Source organism: Mesocricetus auratus, unplaced genomic scaffold (assembly GCF_017639785.1).
Source record: "Mesocricetus auratus isolate SY011 unplaced genomic scaffold, BCM_Maur_2.0 Super-Scaffold_100676, whole genome shotgun sequence".
NCBI classification, from domain to species: domain Eukaryota; kingdom Metazoa; phylum Chordata; class Mammalia; order Rodentia; family Cricetidae; genus Mesocricetus; species Mesocricetus auratus.
The window spans coordinates 126,589,517-126,608,256 of record NW_024429266.1 but is presented as its reverse complement, the minus strand read 5'-3'; the positions used below and the strand labels follow the sequence as shown (position 1 = coordinate 126,608,256).

At 36.2% G+C, this 18,740-nt stretch overlaps 1 protein-coding gene across 2 annotated transcripts in view; it reads right to left on the bottom strand.

Annotated features, from left to right (window-relative positions):
• Grid2 (glutamate ionotropic receptor delta type subunit 2) overlaps positions 1 to 18,740 on the bottom strand; it is a 1,423,232-nt gene that overhangs the window by 382,696 nt on the left and 1,021,796 nt on the right. For both annotated transcript variants that reach the window (XM_040738819.1, XM_005076058.4), the window contains exon 10: positions 2,269 to 2,466. In XM_040738819.1, coding sequence (XP_040594753.1) covers positions 2,269 to 2,466 — 198 coding nt within the window. The remainder of the gene's footprint in view (positions 1 to 2,268; positions 2,467 to 18,740) is intronic.

Sequence of the window (18,740 nt, the reverse complement as noted above, 5' to 3'; positions counted from 1 at the left end):
GGAGCATGGTGGGATAGGAGAGGGAGTTAGAAGAAAGAGAAGGGTAGAAGAGGAAGGGAGAGGAGGACAGGAGAGTGCAGAAACTTTGAGTCAGGAGAAGAATAAAGGAGAGCAAGAAAAGAGAATCCTAATAGGGGGAACCATTATAGGTTTAAAAAGAAATCTGGTACTTGGGAAATGTCCAGAGATCTACAATGATGACCCCAACTAACAATCTAAACAAGAGTCGAGAGCCTACCTTAAATGCCCTTCACTGATAATGAGATTGATGACTACCTTATATGCCATCCTAGAGCCTTCATTCAGTAGCTGATGGAAGCAGAAGCAAACACCCACAGCTAAACACTGAGCCGAACTGTGCAATCCAATTACAGAGAGTGAGGAGTGATGAGCAAAGGTGTCAAGACTAGGCTAGAGAAACCCACAGAGACAACTGACCTGAACAAGGGCTTGTTCTTAGACCCCAGACTGGTAGCTGGGAAACCAGCTTAGGACTGTTCCAGACACCCTGATCGAGGATGTCAATTTGGAGGTCTGGTTTATCTATGGGGTCTCTGGTAGTGGATCAGTATTTATCCTTAGTATATAAATGTACTTTGGGAGCCCAATCCACATAGAGGGATACTCTCTCAGCCTAAACACAAGGGGAGAGGTTCTAGGCCCTGCTCCAAATGGTATGACAGACTTTGAAGATCCCCCTTGGAAGGGCTCACCCTCCCTGGAGAACAGAAAGTTGATGGAATAGTGGGTCAGTGTGGGGCAGGGGAGGAGGGAAGGGAAAGGGATCTGGGATTGACATGTAAAATAAGCTTGTTTCTAATTTAATTTTTTAAAAGATAAAAAGAAAACAAGGGATTGATATTTTTCTAATTACCTTAGTGTTTTTAAGGCCTTATGAGCTTTAGTATCTGAACTAATCCTAGATGAACAACTTTTGAAGACTTGAAAAACATTGAAAACCACAGTTCCTTCCTCACCACCAATGATCTCCCAATTCCCTTGATAGCTAATTCAGTCTTTCACTATCTCCCAGGACTCATTTATTTATTCATTTATCTACTTATTTATTTATTTACATATTATTTGCTTATTTATTTATTTATTTGGAGATAGATTCTCACTGTGTAGCATCATATGATCTAGAACCCACTCTTTATAACAGACTGGTTTTAAACTACCTTCAATTTTCCTCTCTTTTCCTCCTGAGTTATGGAATTAAAGGTGTGTCCCATCTTGGTGTCCTAAAGATACTTATGAAACACCTGTTCCAATCACTGTCACTGCTTGGCTTATTTTTCTCAAGAAATTGAAGCATTGTGATCTCCCTCAATCTCTCAACTTCTTACCTGTTTATTTTAAAGACACATACTCATCATAACATTTCATTATGAAAGCAACAACTTTCTCTCATCAGAAACATTTTTCAAACTAATTTCTATTCACTGTCTATTACACATTCACTTTTGTTTCTATGTTAAATTCCTATTTCTTTTTTCCTATTGGCTTATAATCATATTCAGTTTTTCATATATCTAAAAGCAAACAAAATTTGGAAAAACAATTAGTCTTCTATTATCTTTTTCCTTCTACCACATATATATGTATGCATGTATAATGTGTGTGTCCTTGCAAGCATGTGTGTGTGTGTGTGTGTGTGTGTATGTGTAAAAATGTTTACTTCCTAACCTCCATGTTTTCCTAGTCTTTTTCAGTCTACCTCTCTCTCCATGCTATTTCTTTTAAAAGTAAACATATTCTGGAGGGTGATCATACATTGTGAATGGGTACTGTAGCAGGTTAGGACTAGTGTTATTCAAATAGTCATTGAGGATCCACATCAATTCACATGCAATTGGGAACTGAAATTCTAGCAGAATATTAACAACTAATGTGTCAGAAGATAGCAACTGATGTAGAAGAGATGGGCAGATTAGACAAAAAAATACACTTATAAAATCCCCTCAAATGACTACATCATTCTAAGAAGTACCTATACTAGAAAGTTATAAGAAAATCAGCATAATGTGATAGGTATACAGCCAAAAGACAGAAAGTAGACTTCAATTGTAGTTTTTAGTTACAGGAGATACTCGAATTTAAATTTGATTTCATTATCCAGTTTTCTCTTCACAACATTCATTAAATAGCACTAGGTGTGTCTCTTGCACTAAATACCACAATCAAATAATTTCCATGAAGTTTCTTCTTATGAAAGAAGCTTTCATTTTTATTGCTCAAGTTAGGGGAATGAGATAAGTGAATTCTTACCTTAAAAACAAGTTCTCCTACCAATCCATTCCAAGTCCCATCTTCCTGTGGGCTTCCATATTTGTGGTCTGGTGCAACATAAATTTCGTAGTTAAAACCCAGGTAGTTAGATAGGGCATCCAAAACATCAATGGAGAAGCCCTGGTATTTCTTCGGTTTTCCCAACACATTTTCAGAGACCATTACAAAAGGCTCCTCCTACATGAAAGAAAAATCTTCATGTCAATCAACTTTGCTCCCTAAAGAAGAGCTCATTCTTTAAACAGCTTAGCTGACAAAGACTAAATATCATTTCATTCTTTGAAAAAATTAATAGTGTTTATACATTATTGATGCACCATGTTATTGAACTGTGCTTAATCACCCAGATTCTTGTCATATCTTATTTCATCATTTGTCACATCAAAACTGAGATGAATGTAACTAAACTTTCCAAGATCTTGGTTTCCTGTTTCTTGGTGTATGGGGGCAACTTAAGTTTCATCAACAGTGTAATCAATTTTAAGAAGCCATGATTTTACTGTCTCCATTAGACATTTGTCTACTTATGGAAAAATAGATAAAAAATGTTAACACATGTACAAATCCAAAAATAGAAAATATGTGAAACACATATAGTATAAATAAAATTTAGAGTATCACACATACTAGAAGTTATTTGGCAGGTAGTTTTATTACTTTGATATATTACAAAAACATTACTTTGTTTCATTACACAAACAACTCTGGTACTGTTATTACTATTTAACAAATCCTCTTTTTGATTAACTAATTCAGCAAATTTTGACAAATGGGATTCACACCCATACCTTTCATCTTTCCACATTTTAAAAAAAGTTATTTAATTTGGTACAGTTCATGTGTATCCCAGTGTCCTTGAATTTATCATTCTCATAGTTTACCTTCAAAGTGATGGGATTACAGGTATGAGCCACTACTCCAAGTCTTTGAGGTGCTGGAATTCAAGCTATGGCTTCAAGCCTATTGCGCAACTACCCTCTCCTATGTCTCAGCTTGTTCCTAGAAAAGCTAACCCATAGGCTGCTTTAACTTTAGAAAGGTGTATATGAGTTCAATTGTTTGGAAACATGCTGGTAGATGGCAGAAAATTCAATAATTTGCTACGTGATTTTCTAAACTTTTGCAGAAATAATTTAGACACATTAATATTTATAGATAACCATTGTTAGTGTAAATAGTTCAGCAATATTTGGGGGCAGACTGAAGTCTTTCCTTGGGTGGAAATATACAGAGATTTCTTCTTTGAATCATTTTCCATAGAGACACACAAATTAGCCATCTTTAAATACATAATAATGTTTTTCCTTTGGCTTTCTCTTGGTTATAAGTGAACACCCTGTAAAGTGCTGGCCCTGTTTTGGAAACATGCTCCATATTCAGACTCAGTTGCTCTCCCTAAACATTATCCTGATAAAATGTTTTTACTGTCAGTGTCAAAAAGATGTATTCACTGTGAGTATTGTCTTTAAAAATGTTGAAAATAATATAACCAGAAAATATATACTCAGAAAATCAACACTAATTTTGATGTTCCCCAGCAGTATGGATACCTTGGCATTTGCACTGGCTGTATCATCATGGTTTCTGAGGTTACCCATGTTTTGCTCCTCTAAAGGATTTATTTATTTATTTATTTATTTATTGTTTAAATGATATACTGTCTTAGTGTCAAATAAATCAGTAAATAGTAAGAGTAAGCAATTGTTAAAAGTTCCTACCAGTTTTTTTCTATACTTATAACTCTCCTCAACATTTAGTGCTACTAAGAAATAAAAGCAATCTGTGGCTCTCTTTAATGCTCAGTGAGGCTATAGGACTAACTCCAGTGAACATACTATCAGTCACATGATGTGTGCACCGACTCTTGTCGTCTTTCTTGTGACTTTCTAGCTGTAATGAGCATGAAATGGCTTGTGCTAGGATAATGAACCCACACACTACAGAGCAGTAAGACTGTGTCTCTGATGCTTGAACTCTGTCTCTGTGTTTCTGACACTTGACCTGTTGTAACAGACTGGTATTGCCTTTCTTGTGTTATATAATATATTAAAATATATAAATTCCAGTCTTTTTGTTGAACTGTCATTTTTTCCTCTTATGGTAGTATTTTATCTTAATGACTAATGATTGTTATATCAACAGTTAAAAACTTTTGAGAATAAATCACATTTTGTCACATTACTGACTTACATTTAATGGTATCATATGATACATGAATGAGAAGTATAAATATCATTGTTAGTGCTTCATGTAACATAGAATTTAATCTTGATAGAAAATTTTCAAGCTCAGAGTAAAACTTTCTGAGCATGCAAAGTAGCTCAGTAGGTAAAGACACTTGCCACTAAAGTCTAATAACCTGAGTTCTGCTTTTAGGATGCACATGGTAGAAGGGGAAGTTGATGACTCCACTGAGATTTCCTCTGATTTCTTACTAGAGTTGTAGACTGTATATTACCATCCTCACCACAAAAATAAAGAAATTCAGGTAATAAAAATAAAATACAATTTCTGCACAATTATTAAAGATTGACACTTTTCATTTGGGTTTGGGACAGAAGAAAAGATTAACCAGTGACTTCATTTGGCAAATATTCTGAAGTAGCTTGTGAGGTTGTTAGAAGTAGAAATGAATATAAGAATTGTAAACAAATATAAAATTTGAGGAACATGATCAATGTCTAATAATAAGAACTCTTATAACTGTATCATGTTTAAAGTGATGTTTAAACATCTAAAGTTACTTTACTTGAAACTTGTCCAAGTGTAGGTTATGAACACAGACAAATCATTCATGAAAGACAATGACTCATATCAAAACTATTTGGCCCTCAGCATTCTCTATTTTCAAGGGACGTTCTCTATTTCATAACATAAAAATCTTTTAGGTGAAGCAGCAGTGTAATCACTAGGAAGTTGAATACATTTTTATATCACTGGGTTCTCCTACTGTGTGAAGTCCCTCCTAAAACCCGAGTTAGAGACTTCTAGAGATAGTTAGTATTATTTATTTCCTACCCACGTATCTAGTACCCAGTCTATAGCACAGACCTGGGACTTTGCTGACTGTGAACCTGTAGTTTGAATCAGTACTCCAGGCAGAAACTACCAGAGCCAGTCACCTGGCTGCCTTGCCTAACAGTCACTGCCCTGCTCCTATCCCTGCAGAACCCCACTGAGTTAGAGACACCCAGATCTAGTCTCTCACCTTTGCCTGTCCATCACTTTATCCATGTGTTTACCTGGGACCCTGGGGAGTCCCATCTACAACCCCAGAGTGGCCTAAGACTTAAAAAATAAGCAACATTCAACTGATCTACAAATTACAAGTTGGAATAATGCCATGAAAAGATACAAACAACTATACAAAAATTTGAGAACAGATGTCCATAACAAAAAATACCTCAAATGACATAACTGTAGACTCCTACACACCATAAAACCGTGAACAACAGAGACAACCAAAAAAAGTGTTTCTTCCAGTAACCAGCACTGACATACTAATTTTCCCAAGGAATCAGTTTAACTGGTGCACAAAATAGCAATTATAAACATACTCAAGGAGCTCAAAAATGATATGAATAAACTTCACAGTGAAACAGATACACTTCCTGAATGAAATGATAGAAATGATTCAGTATAGGAAAATGGAACTTAATAAAAAGATGGACTCTCTGAAGAAAAGCTAGACTGGAGAAAATTTTAAAATGAATGAAAAACTGAAGAATTTAAAAAAAGAAAGATTGGAGGAAAGCTTCAGAACAGATTTAATGCAGCCTAAGACAGAATGTCAGGCCATAAAAACAATGTAGAAAACAATTTATCAATCAATTGAAGAAAATGATAAATCTAAAACAACAGCAACACATTTAAGAACAAAGCAACCAGGAACTCTGAAACATTAACAAAACTAAACCTAAAAATAATAGATACAGATGGAGGAGAAACATAGATCAAAGTTACCAATATTTCAAGAAACCACAGAAGAAAATTTCCTAAAGTCTAAAGAAAGAGATGCCCCATCAAAGTGCAAGAAGCATACTGAATGCCAAATACACAAGGGAAGAAAAGAACCCCACAGAACAAATAAAAATAAAACTATAAAAGTATAGAAAAAGAACAGATGTTGAAATATGCAATAGAGGATGACTAAATGGCACACAAAGAGAAGTCCTTCAGAATAACACCTGACATTTGAAAGGAGACTTTCCAAGTCAGAAGAGCCTGGACTGATGCTCTGCAGGTTCTGTAGAACAATAGGTATCAGGACATGTGACTATACCCAACAAAACTATCAATTGTTATAGGAAGAGAAAGCAAAACTTTCCACAATGAAAATTATCTAAAATAATTTATGACATGTACGTCAGCTTTACAGAGAATGCTAGAAGATGTTTCAGTCTGAAAGAAGATAAAGCACACCCAAAAGGGCACAGGAAATAACTGCGCTCAGTTAGCCAAAAGAAGTCTAAGATAACAAGTTGCAATAACAAAAGAACATGAGTTAATAAGCATTGTTTAATAATAACTTTCAGTAATAATGGTCTCATTTCTCCAATAATAAGTGAGTGATATTGAATTGATATAAGGGTTCATCCCTTTTTTTTTCATCCAATAAAAACATCTCAATTTCAAGGACAGATTTTATTTAGGGCAAAAGGGTGAAAGGTGCATTAGCAAAAAGAAACAACTATTTTAATGTTTAAAACACAGACTTTAATTTAAAAGCTAGTTAGAAGAGGTAATATAGGAAATGTCAAATTCATTAAAGGAAAAATTCATCAAGAAGATATTACATGTCTAAACATTTTCACAACAAACTGACAACCAGTTTCATTAAAGAAATACTATTAGATATAAAATCATGGATTTAACTTAATACAGTGATAATGTGTGACTTCAATACCCTAAGTATTGAAAAATAACTAGAAAAAAATCTGAAGTTAAATTACATCATAAGTCAAATGGGCTCAGCAGACATTTACAGAACATCCCATCTAAATACTAAAGAACACAATTTTTCCTCAGTAACCTATGGAATAATCTCAAATTACAAAATAAGGACACAAAGCAAGTCTTGATAAATATATGAAAACTGAAACAGCATCCTGCACATTGTATGACTGTGTAGGAGTAAAGCTAGATATCAAGAGTTAGCAGAAAGTCCACAAACTCATAGAGACACAAAACTACTGAATGAAAACGTGGGTCAAGAGAGAAATCAAGAAGGAAATTAAAAACTTCCTTGAAGCAGAGGAAAATGAAAGCACAGAAACTAAAATCTTTGAGACAGAAAGAAGGCAGCTTGAACAGTAAAGTTAATAGTACAGTGATTTTATATTAATAACTTAATAAGGCACATGAAAGATTTATAAAACAAGCAAGAACAAATAACACAGATGCAAGAAATAATCATAACTCACAAATGAAGTTAATGAAATAGAAATGAAAAAAGACACAAAGAATCAATGAAGAGTTAGTTCTTTAAAAATTAAGATTGACTAACATTTAATTGAATTATCTTAAAGAAAGATGGGGATATCCAAATTAATAATGTTAGAAATGAAAGGGAAACATTACAAAGGATACTTATGAAATTGAGAGAATCATAAAGTCATGTTTTTTAAGTCTGTGTTTCTCCAAACTGGAAAAATCCAGCAATTTAAATGAATAAATAAATATCTTCATATGAGCTATCAAAGCTAAGTGAAGATGAAGTGAATAATTAAAGTGGATCCATAACATCTAATGAGATGGAAGCAATAAATAAAAATCTCCCAATTAATAAAAGCCTAGGGAAAAATGGATTCAGTGTACAATTCTGACAGACCTTAAATAAGAGCTAAGAGTACTACTCAAATTATTTCATAAAACAAAACTGAAGGAATATATTTCTGAAACCAGTCTTACACTGGTAGTGAAATCAGACAAAAAATTCAAAAATTGTTAGCCAATATCTGATAAAAAACACAAAAAGCTCTAAATACAATACTTAAAAGCTAAAGTCAAGAACACATAAAATGACTTATCCAGCATTATTGAGTAGGCGTTATCCCAGAAATATGTGGATGGTTCAAAATAAATAATTCAATAAACAGAATTTCCCACATAAACAGACTGAAAGGCAAAACGTGAATGTCTTATTAGATGCAGAAAAAGCCCGGTTCAAAATCCAACAATTATTCATGGTAAAATTTCTAGAAAGACTAGGGATACAAGAGATATATCACAACAAACTAAATTCCATTTATATTAAGTACACAGCTAACGTAGAGTAAATGGAGAAAAACAGAGCATTCCTGCTAAAACCAGGAATAAGACAAAGATGCCAACTCTTGCCATTCCTGTTCAGTTCAACACAAGAAATCTTAGGTAGATCAACAAACTGAAGTTGATCAAGGGAACAGAAACAGAAAATAAGAAGCAAAAGTATCTTAATTTGCAAATCATATGACTTCTTTACATAAAAGACACTAAGGACTCAACCAAGGATATTCTACAGCTGACAAATATATAACAAACACATAAGAATCAGTAGACATTATACAAACAAATTATAAACATACCAACAAAGAAATGAAGGAAATAATACCATATGTAATAGATTCTAAAGCAAAACTAATCTTGAAATAAATCTAAAGGATATTGAAGACTTAATCAGCAAAACCTTTATGACAATGAAAACTAAATTGAAGAAGATATCAGAGAAGGAAAAGATGTCTCATACTCATTCATTGCTAGGATTAATACTGTAAAAATGGCCATATTATTAAAAGCAATGTAGAAATTCAGTTCAGTTTCTACTGTCTAGCTTTCATAATGCTTAAATGTGTTGTGTATACTACTAGGAAAGAAAAGTAATCATCAACCTCATCTAGTCATGAAGCTATTGAGCTTTGATAATGACTGGCCTGGCAAGATAATCCACTTGCAAAAGTGTCATGTTTTACAAATGTAACCAATCCCTTCCTTTCCTTTCCTTTCCTTTCCTTTCCTTTCCTTTCCTTTCCTTTCCTTTCCTTTCCTTTCCTTTCCTTTCCTTTCCTTTCCTCCCTTCCCCCCCCCTCTCTCTGTCTCTCTGTCTCTCTCCCTCTCTTTCACTTACCACTGGCTACATGAGTTGTAGTTCTTACCTGATACTGTCAAATGATCAAGAACTTGCAGCTAAATAAGTCATTGGCTACAGGGTAGAAACTGCTACTACTATTCCAATAGATGGATATATAAATAAAAATGATTCCTAATGGCTTATTTGTACACGCACAGATCAGTGCATTACTTAACCATCATCAGAGAAGCTTCTTGCAGTAGATGGCAGCTAACACAGAGGCTCACAACTGGTCAATGAGCAGAGAATAAGGCTTTAGAGTGCCATGAATGTTGTGTCTATATAACGTTCCTCCTCTCAAAACTCAGGAATCTTCAGTAAAGGTTCTGGGTAAGAAAGACAGTAAGAACCAGAAGTCCTTATGAGTTCAAGAAAATGCTGTTTTCCAGATACAACAGGGCAGATGCATACATGAACTCACAATTATTGTGGTAGCATACACAAGTCCAGAACAAGTTAAAGTTAGACAAGATCTGAAGAGGGAGGGAAGATGGGCAGGAAGTCCTATCCCTAGCTTCTTGGAGAGAGACAGTTTTCTTTAATGGTGTGACCCCCTAGTGTATTGATCACAATCCAGGGCAAATTTTATATTCAGGAGGAATTGGCCAGTATACACTAGACTCAATGGCTTTTTAAAAAAATAAAACAGAAAGAGACCATGAAGTTTGATAGGTAGAGAAGTGTGGAAGATATAGGATGCTATTGGAGAAGGATAAGATATAATAATTACAAAATATGGTATGGAAAACCTTTAAAAGGAAAAATAAGAGATGTATTATACTGAATAACATAGGTTTTACTAATGTATTTTAAATTTATAATTAATAAATTATATATGATAATGTCCCAGTGCATAATTTTATGTGAGGTGCTAGCTGTCTCATTTCAGTTTTGCTCACAAATCATTAGAGAAATTAATTGTTCAGCCTATATATTTTTTCTTACTTTACCCTACTTGTATTAACCATAGATTCTGTTCTGACACAAAATTATCTGAATAGTTTCTCCTCCCTCTAATCATATCAGTTTCTTACCACTTCCTCTCCTATCTGGATCGACTCATTTTCTGTCTTTTATTAGGAAAGAAAAAGCTTCTAAGAGATAACAACCAAACAGAACAAAATAAACTATAGTGAGATAAAACAAAAAACATCATATCACATTTGGACAAGCAGAGCAAAAAGAAAAATAAAAGATTCTTGAGAAAAGACACAAGAATCAGAGACACACTCATTTACATATTCAGGAGTCCCAAAAAAGTTCTAACTGAAAGGTATAGTTTATATGCATAGGCCCTCTACTGCTTCATATGAAGTTGGTTCAATTGTTTTAGAGCAGTGGTCTCAACCTTTATAATGCTGTGACTCTTCAATATAGCTCCTCATATGGTGCTGACCCCAAACATAAAAGTATTTAGTTGTTACTTAATAACTGGAATTTGCTACTGTTCAGAGTTACAATGTAAATATCTGATATGCAGAATATCTGATATGTGACCCCCTCCAAAAGGGTTGCAACCCACATGTTGATAGCCACTGTTTTAAAGGTTATTGTTCTCCAGGTGTCCTCTATCTCCTTTGTCTCTCCACTATTTCTGCCTCCTCTTCGGGTTTCCAGAGATCTGAGAAGAGGAATTTCATGAAGATATCTCATTTATAGATGTGTTTCCAGCTCTCTCTCTCTCTCTCTCTCTCTCTCTCTCTCTCTCTCTCTCTCTCTGTCTCCCTCCCTCTCTCTCTCTCTCTCTCTGTGTGTGTGTGTGTGTGTGTGTGTGTGTGTGTGTATGTGTAATATCTGGATGTGGTTCTCTGTATTTGTTCCCATCTGTTACAGAAGGAAGTCTCTCTGAGGATGGCTGAATAATTCTCTGAACTATTAGTATAGTAGAATATCATTAAGCGAAATTTTATTGTTACTTTTAAAAAGTAATATTTGGTTTTTACCCCAGGTCTTTGAAATATCTATACTTGGCTTCTTTGTCATCCAATCAATGTTGTTTATGGATTCTTGTGGTGATATATTATTTATGATTTATTAAAGCTTACCTGAGGATTCAGAAAGCACAGCCAGCCTCAAGATATAGAGATCAGGCAGGGGTGTCACCTTTAATTCCAGGACTCAGGATTAAGAGGTAGACAGATCTCTGTTAGTTCAAGGCCACACTGACCAAATGAAATTGATCCACTCCTAAAAGAAATAGCTCACACAAACATGATCTCAACACTTGGGATCACACACCTTTAATACCAGCACTAGGGAGGTGAGGAAAGGAGGATATGGCTGGGCAGAGAAAGGATTATAAGGAAGAGGAGACAGGATTTAAGAGCCTTTTGTCTCTGAAGATTTGTGGAGACAGGATTGCCATTTCAGTTGGGTAGATGTAAGATCTACTGGCTTGGCCAATTTGCTTCTCTGATCTTCAGTTTGAACTTGAACCCCCACATCTGTCTCTGAGACTTTAATTATTGTGCTACAGGTTCTGTCGGATAGAGTAGGCTTAAAGTCAAACAGATACCAGTTGGTTATGGCCACAAGGTGTGTGTCACCATTTCCCTAATATATTCTGTAGGCAGGACAGGTTGTAGGTAAATTGGTTTGTGGTTGGGTTGGTGTTTACTTTTCTCCTTTGGTAGCCTTCAGAGTACCTTTCTGTGTCACAAACACTAGAATATAGGAGTGAAAGGTTCTATATAGGCACTAGCTCAATTTCTCCAAGCTCAATGATTTGTGTGTTTGTTGTAGTCAGGATAGGGGTTTGCTGCAGTTTTGGGAGGGCTACTTATTGTCTTGGTAACAGTTTGGTTTGTTTGGGGCAAATTCCCAGTATACTGGAATATTTTCTTAACATGATAAACTTCTTCTTAAAAGTCACTTTAATTCTTCTTTTAAAGTAAATACCTAAACATATAAATCTATTTCACATGTGTGTTTTCAAAATCTGTTGCTAGCAGTGGCAACAAGAATTGATTCTAAGTACTGAATAGAAATGGTTATAACTGAGAATCCTCTTAAGGAGAGTTGATGCATCATTGATGAACATGCCTTTTAGATTTTATATCCTAAATAAACCTTTATTACATCCTATCATTCCTTATCCAGACCAATGTTTTAAAAGCTTTATTCTTAAGCTCCATTATGGATTTGGATCACTATTCATAAATTCTAGCTCAGGCCAGTTGCTCTCTATGAGGACAAGGAAACAATATATCAAAGAGGTAAGCACAAGCAGTGAAATTAGATGGAAGCTTGAGGCACTATAATAAAGGGGATATTTGTGCTTGCTGTAGCAATACCTAGGTTGATTGAATCATTTTTACATATGCACCTATTTCCAAAATTATTCACTCATTGACATATCCATTTAGTATCCATTGATCAGTTAGTGCTTCAAATTTTGAACTTAACAGAGTGGGCTGATGTAAGGCATCATGCATACCACCTACCAAGAAGTATACCAGGAGAAGGATGAGAGCCAATGCACTGTAGTTCAAAGAATGTACAGCAGAACTTGTGCCAAGAAAATGAAGAACAAAGGTGGCAATTGCTAAAAGAGAATAATTATAATTTGGAGCCTAATAGTTACCCTTTTCCAATAGATGAGAAAATAAAAATAATGAGAATTAGCTGAAATTCACAGTAGGTTATAGAAAAGGAGATATCAAAACCTACTCCTGTTTTGTTTTGTTTTCAACTTCACTTGGTGGGATTTCACCTTTTGAAATGCTCTGCTGAGAAGCCAATATTATATACTCATGTAAAATGTTAACACAGTTTTAATAACAAGTCACTATAATAGTTCTTCTAGATGCCCAAGGGGAGGAAAACAAGACAAATAAGCCAACAACAACCAATCTAGATAATAGTCCTTTCAGCTGAAGGATCTCCATTTTAGACCTCACACTATTCTTCCAATGAGTTCTAAACAAACACAGGACATCTCAGGACAGGAGTTAGAATCCCTAGATGTGAATTTGTAGACAGAAGCATTGTATTTAAAAAAAATAAGTGGAAAATAATTTAGTGGCCAGAAAACTGGAATCGACAGTGTCATCATAGCTTAGAATAGGATTGATCAGACGCTCAAGAATTAGAAAAGATAACAGCCGGGCAGTGGTAGTGCATGCCTTTAATCCCAGCACTCGGAAGGCAGAGGCAGGCAGATCTCTGTGAGTTCGAGGCCGGGCTAGATCGACAGCCTCCAAAACAATACAGAGAAACCCTGTCTCATAAAACCAAAACAAACAAACAAACAAAAAGATAACAACCAAATTAAGAACATGACTGTTTTTTTATGAGTTTAGAATCAGGCAAAGAAAGACTAATGAATTGAAATAGTTCAGAAGTAGTAGCATAAAAAACGAAAAAGAAAATCTCAAAGTGAGAAAAGAGAGGAGAGACAAAGAGGAAGAATCTGACAATGTGTAATATGGCGAAGCAGCTGAAGACCCAGGGACTGCCATTCACTCTTGCTGGCTGTATAAACTTGTACAACTATTTCGGGAAGTACTTTCACATAGCTGGTAATGAGTTGGGGCTTTCATATACAAGTTGGGATCACCTGCTTTTGAGCAATCCATAGACATATCTCCTACAAAGATGTTGGTTTGTATGCCTTGGGTTCATGCCACAAGCTACTCTGGCCAGACAACATGTCTAAGAATACCAATAGGTGCATTAGAATAACCATGTCTGGAAATAATCTAAAAATCCCAATGCCCATCAACATGGAAAAGAGAAATGTACTGTGGTGTAATAATGCACTAAAATATCAAGTAGCTTAAAATGTAAGGCACTGGAGCAAAACATTAGCATTAACACATTTTAAAAAATAACAAGCAAAACAAATTCCTACAACAACAGAGCTTAATCTCATTTATAACAGTTTATCCCTAACCAGGTACAATTGCATTATTTAAGAATTCAAGCGTTCATAGTGGACACACTATAAAGAAAATGATCTCTCTGATGCTTAAGCCTAGGATGCTGGGGAAAAAGCAATCAGGGAAGTGACAAAGGGGAAGTGATTCTTGTAGTAATGAGAATTTCTCCCTTTTTTGCTCTGGGTAGATATTCATTAGTGGCTTATGATGTGCTTTTTCTGTGCATATGATTCTCTTATTTACTTCTTTTGCTTCTGTGATAAAATATCCTGATAAGAACCACTTAAGGGAGAAAGGGTTTATTCTGACTCCTGGTTCACATTGTAGTTCATGGCTGTGGATAATGAGGCAACTGGTTACACTGAAGCCACAGACCAGAAGTATAAAGTAAGGAGAGCTTTTACCCACATCGTTTTCTCCTTTATTCCATTTGCAACTCCAGCCCAGGTGTGGGGACACCAGACCTTGAGCAGAGACCCACTTCCCCATTGGCCTGGGAGTAGGCAGCAGCTGTAAGACAATGTTTACTAAAAACAATATAATGACACGGGCAATAAGTTCCTGAAAAGGGCTGGCCCACGGGAACCGACCTGTCCTCGACCTTTTCCAAAGAATAACTGACTCTTCTGACACACCCACCTCCACCTCTGGTGTCAGGGTATATAATAACCAGCCAGAGTAGGAATAAAGGAGAGCTTCTTGAGGAGCCTTCTGGTATCTGTGTCATCATTCCCAACACCCTCGCCACATTCTTGGACACGGGCTGCACAGCGGACGCGGCACCCAGGGAACTGCACTAACCACAGTGAACAAATTTTCCCACCTCCATTAGATCAATAGAAATTAACTCCCATAGGCATGCCCAGAGGCCTGTCTACCTGTGATTCTAAATCTCCTTTAGTGGACGTTTAAGGTTAATCACAACTGTTCTATATTGTTCAATAAACAAAAACAAGGAATAAGTTTGTGAAGAGAGGCCAGATATTGGAGTATGTGTAATTCTCATAACAGCTTGTTGCTTCTGTGGTGGAAAGCTTCTGTGGAAGACTAGGATAATCTGCAATTGTGGGGGTATAACATTGGGTGATGGTGATCAGGAACTGATTAATGACCCCTTTGCTGATGCCCAAATGATGAGTCTGTGGCCTTTTCCTATTTCACGTGTATTTTCAAAGTTTAAGTATAGGGATAGAGGGGGAAGGAGGAAATCACAGTTTCCTGCTGCTAAAATTCATTTTTCAGAAATTAATTTCAAAGCATATTAATAGGACTTGAGCCTAAATTGGTGCAAAACTTGTGTGTGATAAAATGAAAACAAATCACAGAAGTCAATAAGCTGATCATTTATATGGCTGCTTCTCTAGGTGTAGGTTCTGCAGAATGTCAGCAGTTTATCAATCTGAGGACATTAGCTCCATGATCCATACATCTGCCTGTAGAAAAGGGTGTTGCAGTGCTTGATCATTTTTATGTTATCAAAGATTTAGTCACATCACTTGCTAATAACTTCATAATTCTGAATTTGTATTAAGTCACTTAAAATTTTTGTGCTAATTGCTGAGTTGATTTACAGCACTTCGAGTTTCTTATGGATTTTGTAGTTAATTCCCTCTGTAATTTTTGCTAGTGACAGAGGTTTTTTTTGTCTTTTTTTATTATTTATTTTTAAGTTTCAATTTAGATTAGAAACAAGGTTGCTTCACAAGTCAGTTCCAGGTCCCTCTCTGTTTCCCTCCCCTCCTCCCGTGCCCTCCCCCCCAACCCCCCAATATCCCCTCATTTCCCCAGGGAGGGTGAGGCCCTCCATGGGGGTGTCCATAGTCTGTCATTTCATACAGGGCAGGGCCTAGACCCTCCCCCAATAGTTCAGGGTGAGAGTGCATCTCACATTGTTGGATGGTAGTCCAAAGTCCATGTGTATACTCGGGATAAATACTGATCTACTGCCCAGGGCTCAATAGATTATCTAGGCCTCCTAACTGACACCCCCATTCAGGGGGTCTTGATCAGTCCCATGCTGGATTCCCAGCAGAGGTTTGTTTTTATGTGTGGTATTTTTGATAAGTGTGATCTGCAATCTCTCCTGCTGAAAGTTTACCAAGGATTGTTAGGGGACATAATAGTGCATGATTTCACATAATGTCAGGATGGCCCAAACCAGGAACAAGCCACTAGAAATGCCTCAGAATTCTGCTCACACACAACTCAAAGCCATTATGGAGAGAATGAGAATATTTCTTAATGGCTTCTTCAAAAATGTTTTGTCATAAAATATGCTCTTGGCTGTAGAAAACAAGAGTTGTCTTTATGCATGCCAGGAGCTTACATTTTGCTTAGTGATGACACATTGTACTTTGATATATGCAGAATTAATGACCACCACTCCCCTTGGGAAAAAATCTCATTATCTCTTATAGAGATATGGAATTTGCTGTTAAAGATATCAGGATAAGAAATCAAGGATAAGAAAACAAATGGAAGGAACAGCAGGAGAGAAAGGAGCCGCGCCAGTGTTGTGAAGTAGAAAACCCTGCTGCACAGAGAGGAGAAGAGCAGATGTAGTGAAAAGTGGAAGAAAAAGTGAAGGACACTTTTGTCCAGAGGTCTGACAGAGCAGCAGCTGCTTCCCTACATGGCGCTGAGCTTAGGGTTTTTCTTTTATTTAAACATGGAGTATTTGCCTCCATGTAAGTGTGCGCATGCAGCACATGAGTGCCTTTGCATGCCGAGTCCAAAGGGCAATGTTAGAATCCCCTTCACCTGTAGTTACAAATGTTTGTGAGCTGCTATGTGTGTGCTCAGAGCCAAACCAAGGTCCCCTTCAAGATCAGCCCTTGTTCTTAACTACTGAGCCATGTCCCTAGACCTGATCTCAGTTTTTTCAAGTCCCCAGATGGGCATGTATGTGTGTGTGTGTGTGTGTGTGTGTGTGTATAATTTCAAATGTTATATATCACTTTGATTTCTATTTTTGTGTTCAGTTATTTAAATGGAAAAGCAATCCCTTTAGGTTGAAGATAAAACCATCAGTGTGCAAAGTATTTCTTTTTGAAAATGAAATTCTTGATTTCAGATATTGCTTTCAAAAAATAGCATAACCACATATTACATAGCCCTAGAATCTAAATGGAGAATGAGCAAAATTTATTTTTTTACATGAGAATATGAAATAAAAGCAGGATTCCATAACTGGGGATAAAAGTTTTACTCAGCCCCAAGGCAACTGTCAGCTCATTGTCAGCAGCAGTTAGCTCTCTGTTGCTCCTGACTGGTTTCCAGAGCCTGTTTTTACAAGTGCACAGTAGAGGAGTAATGGGTCATGAGGCACTTGCTCTTCACATATGAAAACACAGCTTTCTAAGCTTGCTTTTTGAGCTAAATGCTGAACAGGAGTTTTGTCCAGTACACATTTCTTTCTGTTGCTAAATTAACACTGATTTTCCAAGCGCCTTCCCACATGCAGAGTCGACTCTGAAGAGTTTGTAAAGGCCAACAGAGCAGGTAACTTTGAGAGTTCTGTTATCTGAAGGAAAATGAAAAAATACCCCATTCTAAGAGGCAGTATCCTGTTTCTGTACAGAGAGATAAGCTGTGCCCAATGACAGCAGCTGGAAGCTCATCTGTAAAGACCTTGGCAACTTTTGACTCCAGAATGACAGTGATATTTACAAACTCTAGCTGATGAGGCCATATTCACCTTGATATTGTAAAGAAAACTTAATGATCAAAATTTATAAGACCTAATTCCTGTCATGTTACAGAAACGCTTGGTAAGCATCAATAGCAGCTATTTGAATATTGAATATACCAAAAATACATGCAAGTATTATGATCAAAATCCTAGTAAACAATTTTTAAAGCATCTTAGGAATAGTGGCATCTGTAACCAAATCAATGAAAGTTACAGGAAAACTGCAAATAAAGCAGTAAACAATAACTAAAGGAGCATCTACATTCCTGTAAGCCTATGCAATAGTGGAAGGGCATACAACAGAAAAATCATGTGGATTACATGGAATACATAAATAAACATGCTATTTCAAGCAGTGTTTTGTGTGCTTTCTATTACTGTGATAAAGACCATGACCAAAAGTAACTTACGGAATTAAAAGGCAGTTTTGGTTTATACATCCCAATTATAGCCTATTATTAAGAGAATTCATGGCAAGAACTCAAGATAGGAATCCATAGGCTAGAATAGAAGTAGAGACCACAGAGAGATGCTGTTTGCTGTCTGATTCCCCATCATTTGCTCAACCTGCTTTCTTCTACAACACAGGACCATGTGCCTGGGAATGGCACTATCTCTAGGGTGCTGTTCTCTTCCACATGAATCATTAACCAAAAACATGCCCCACAGATTGTCCCAAAGGCAAATCTGATGGGAATAATTTTTTAAGTGAGTTATCCCTTTCTCAGGTAACTCTGTCTTGTGGCAGGTTGACAAGAAAAATAAAAGAAAA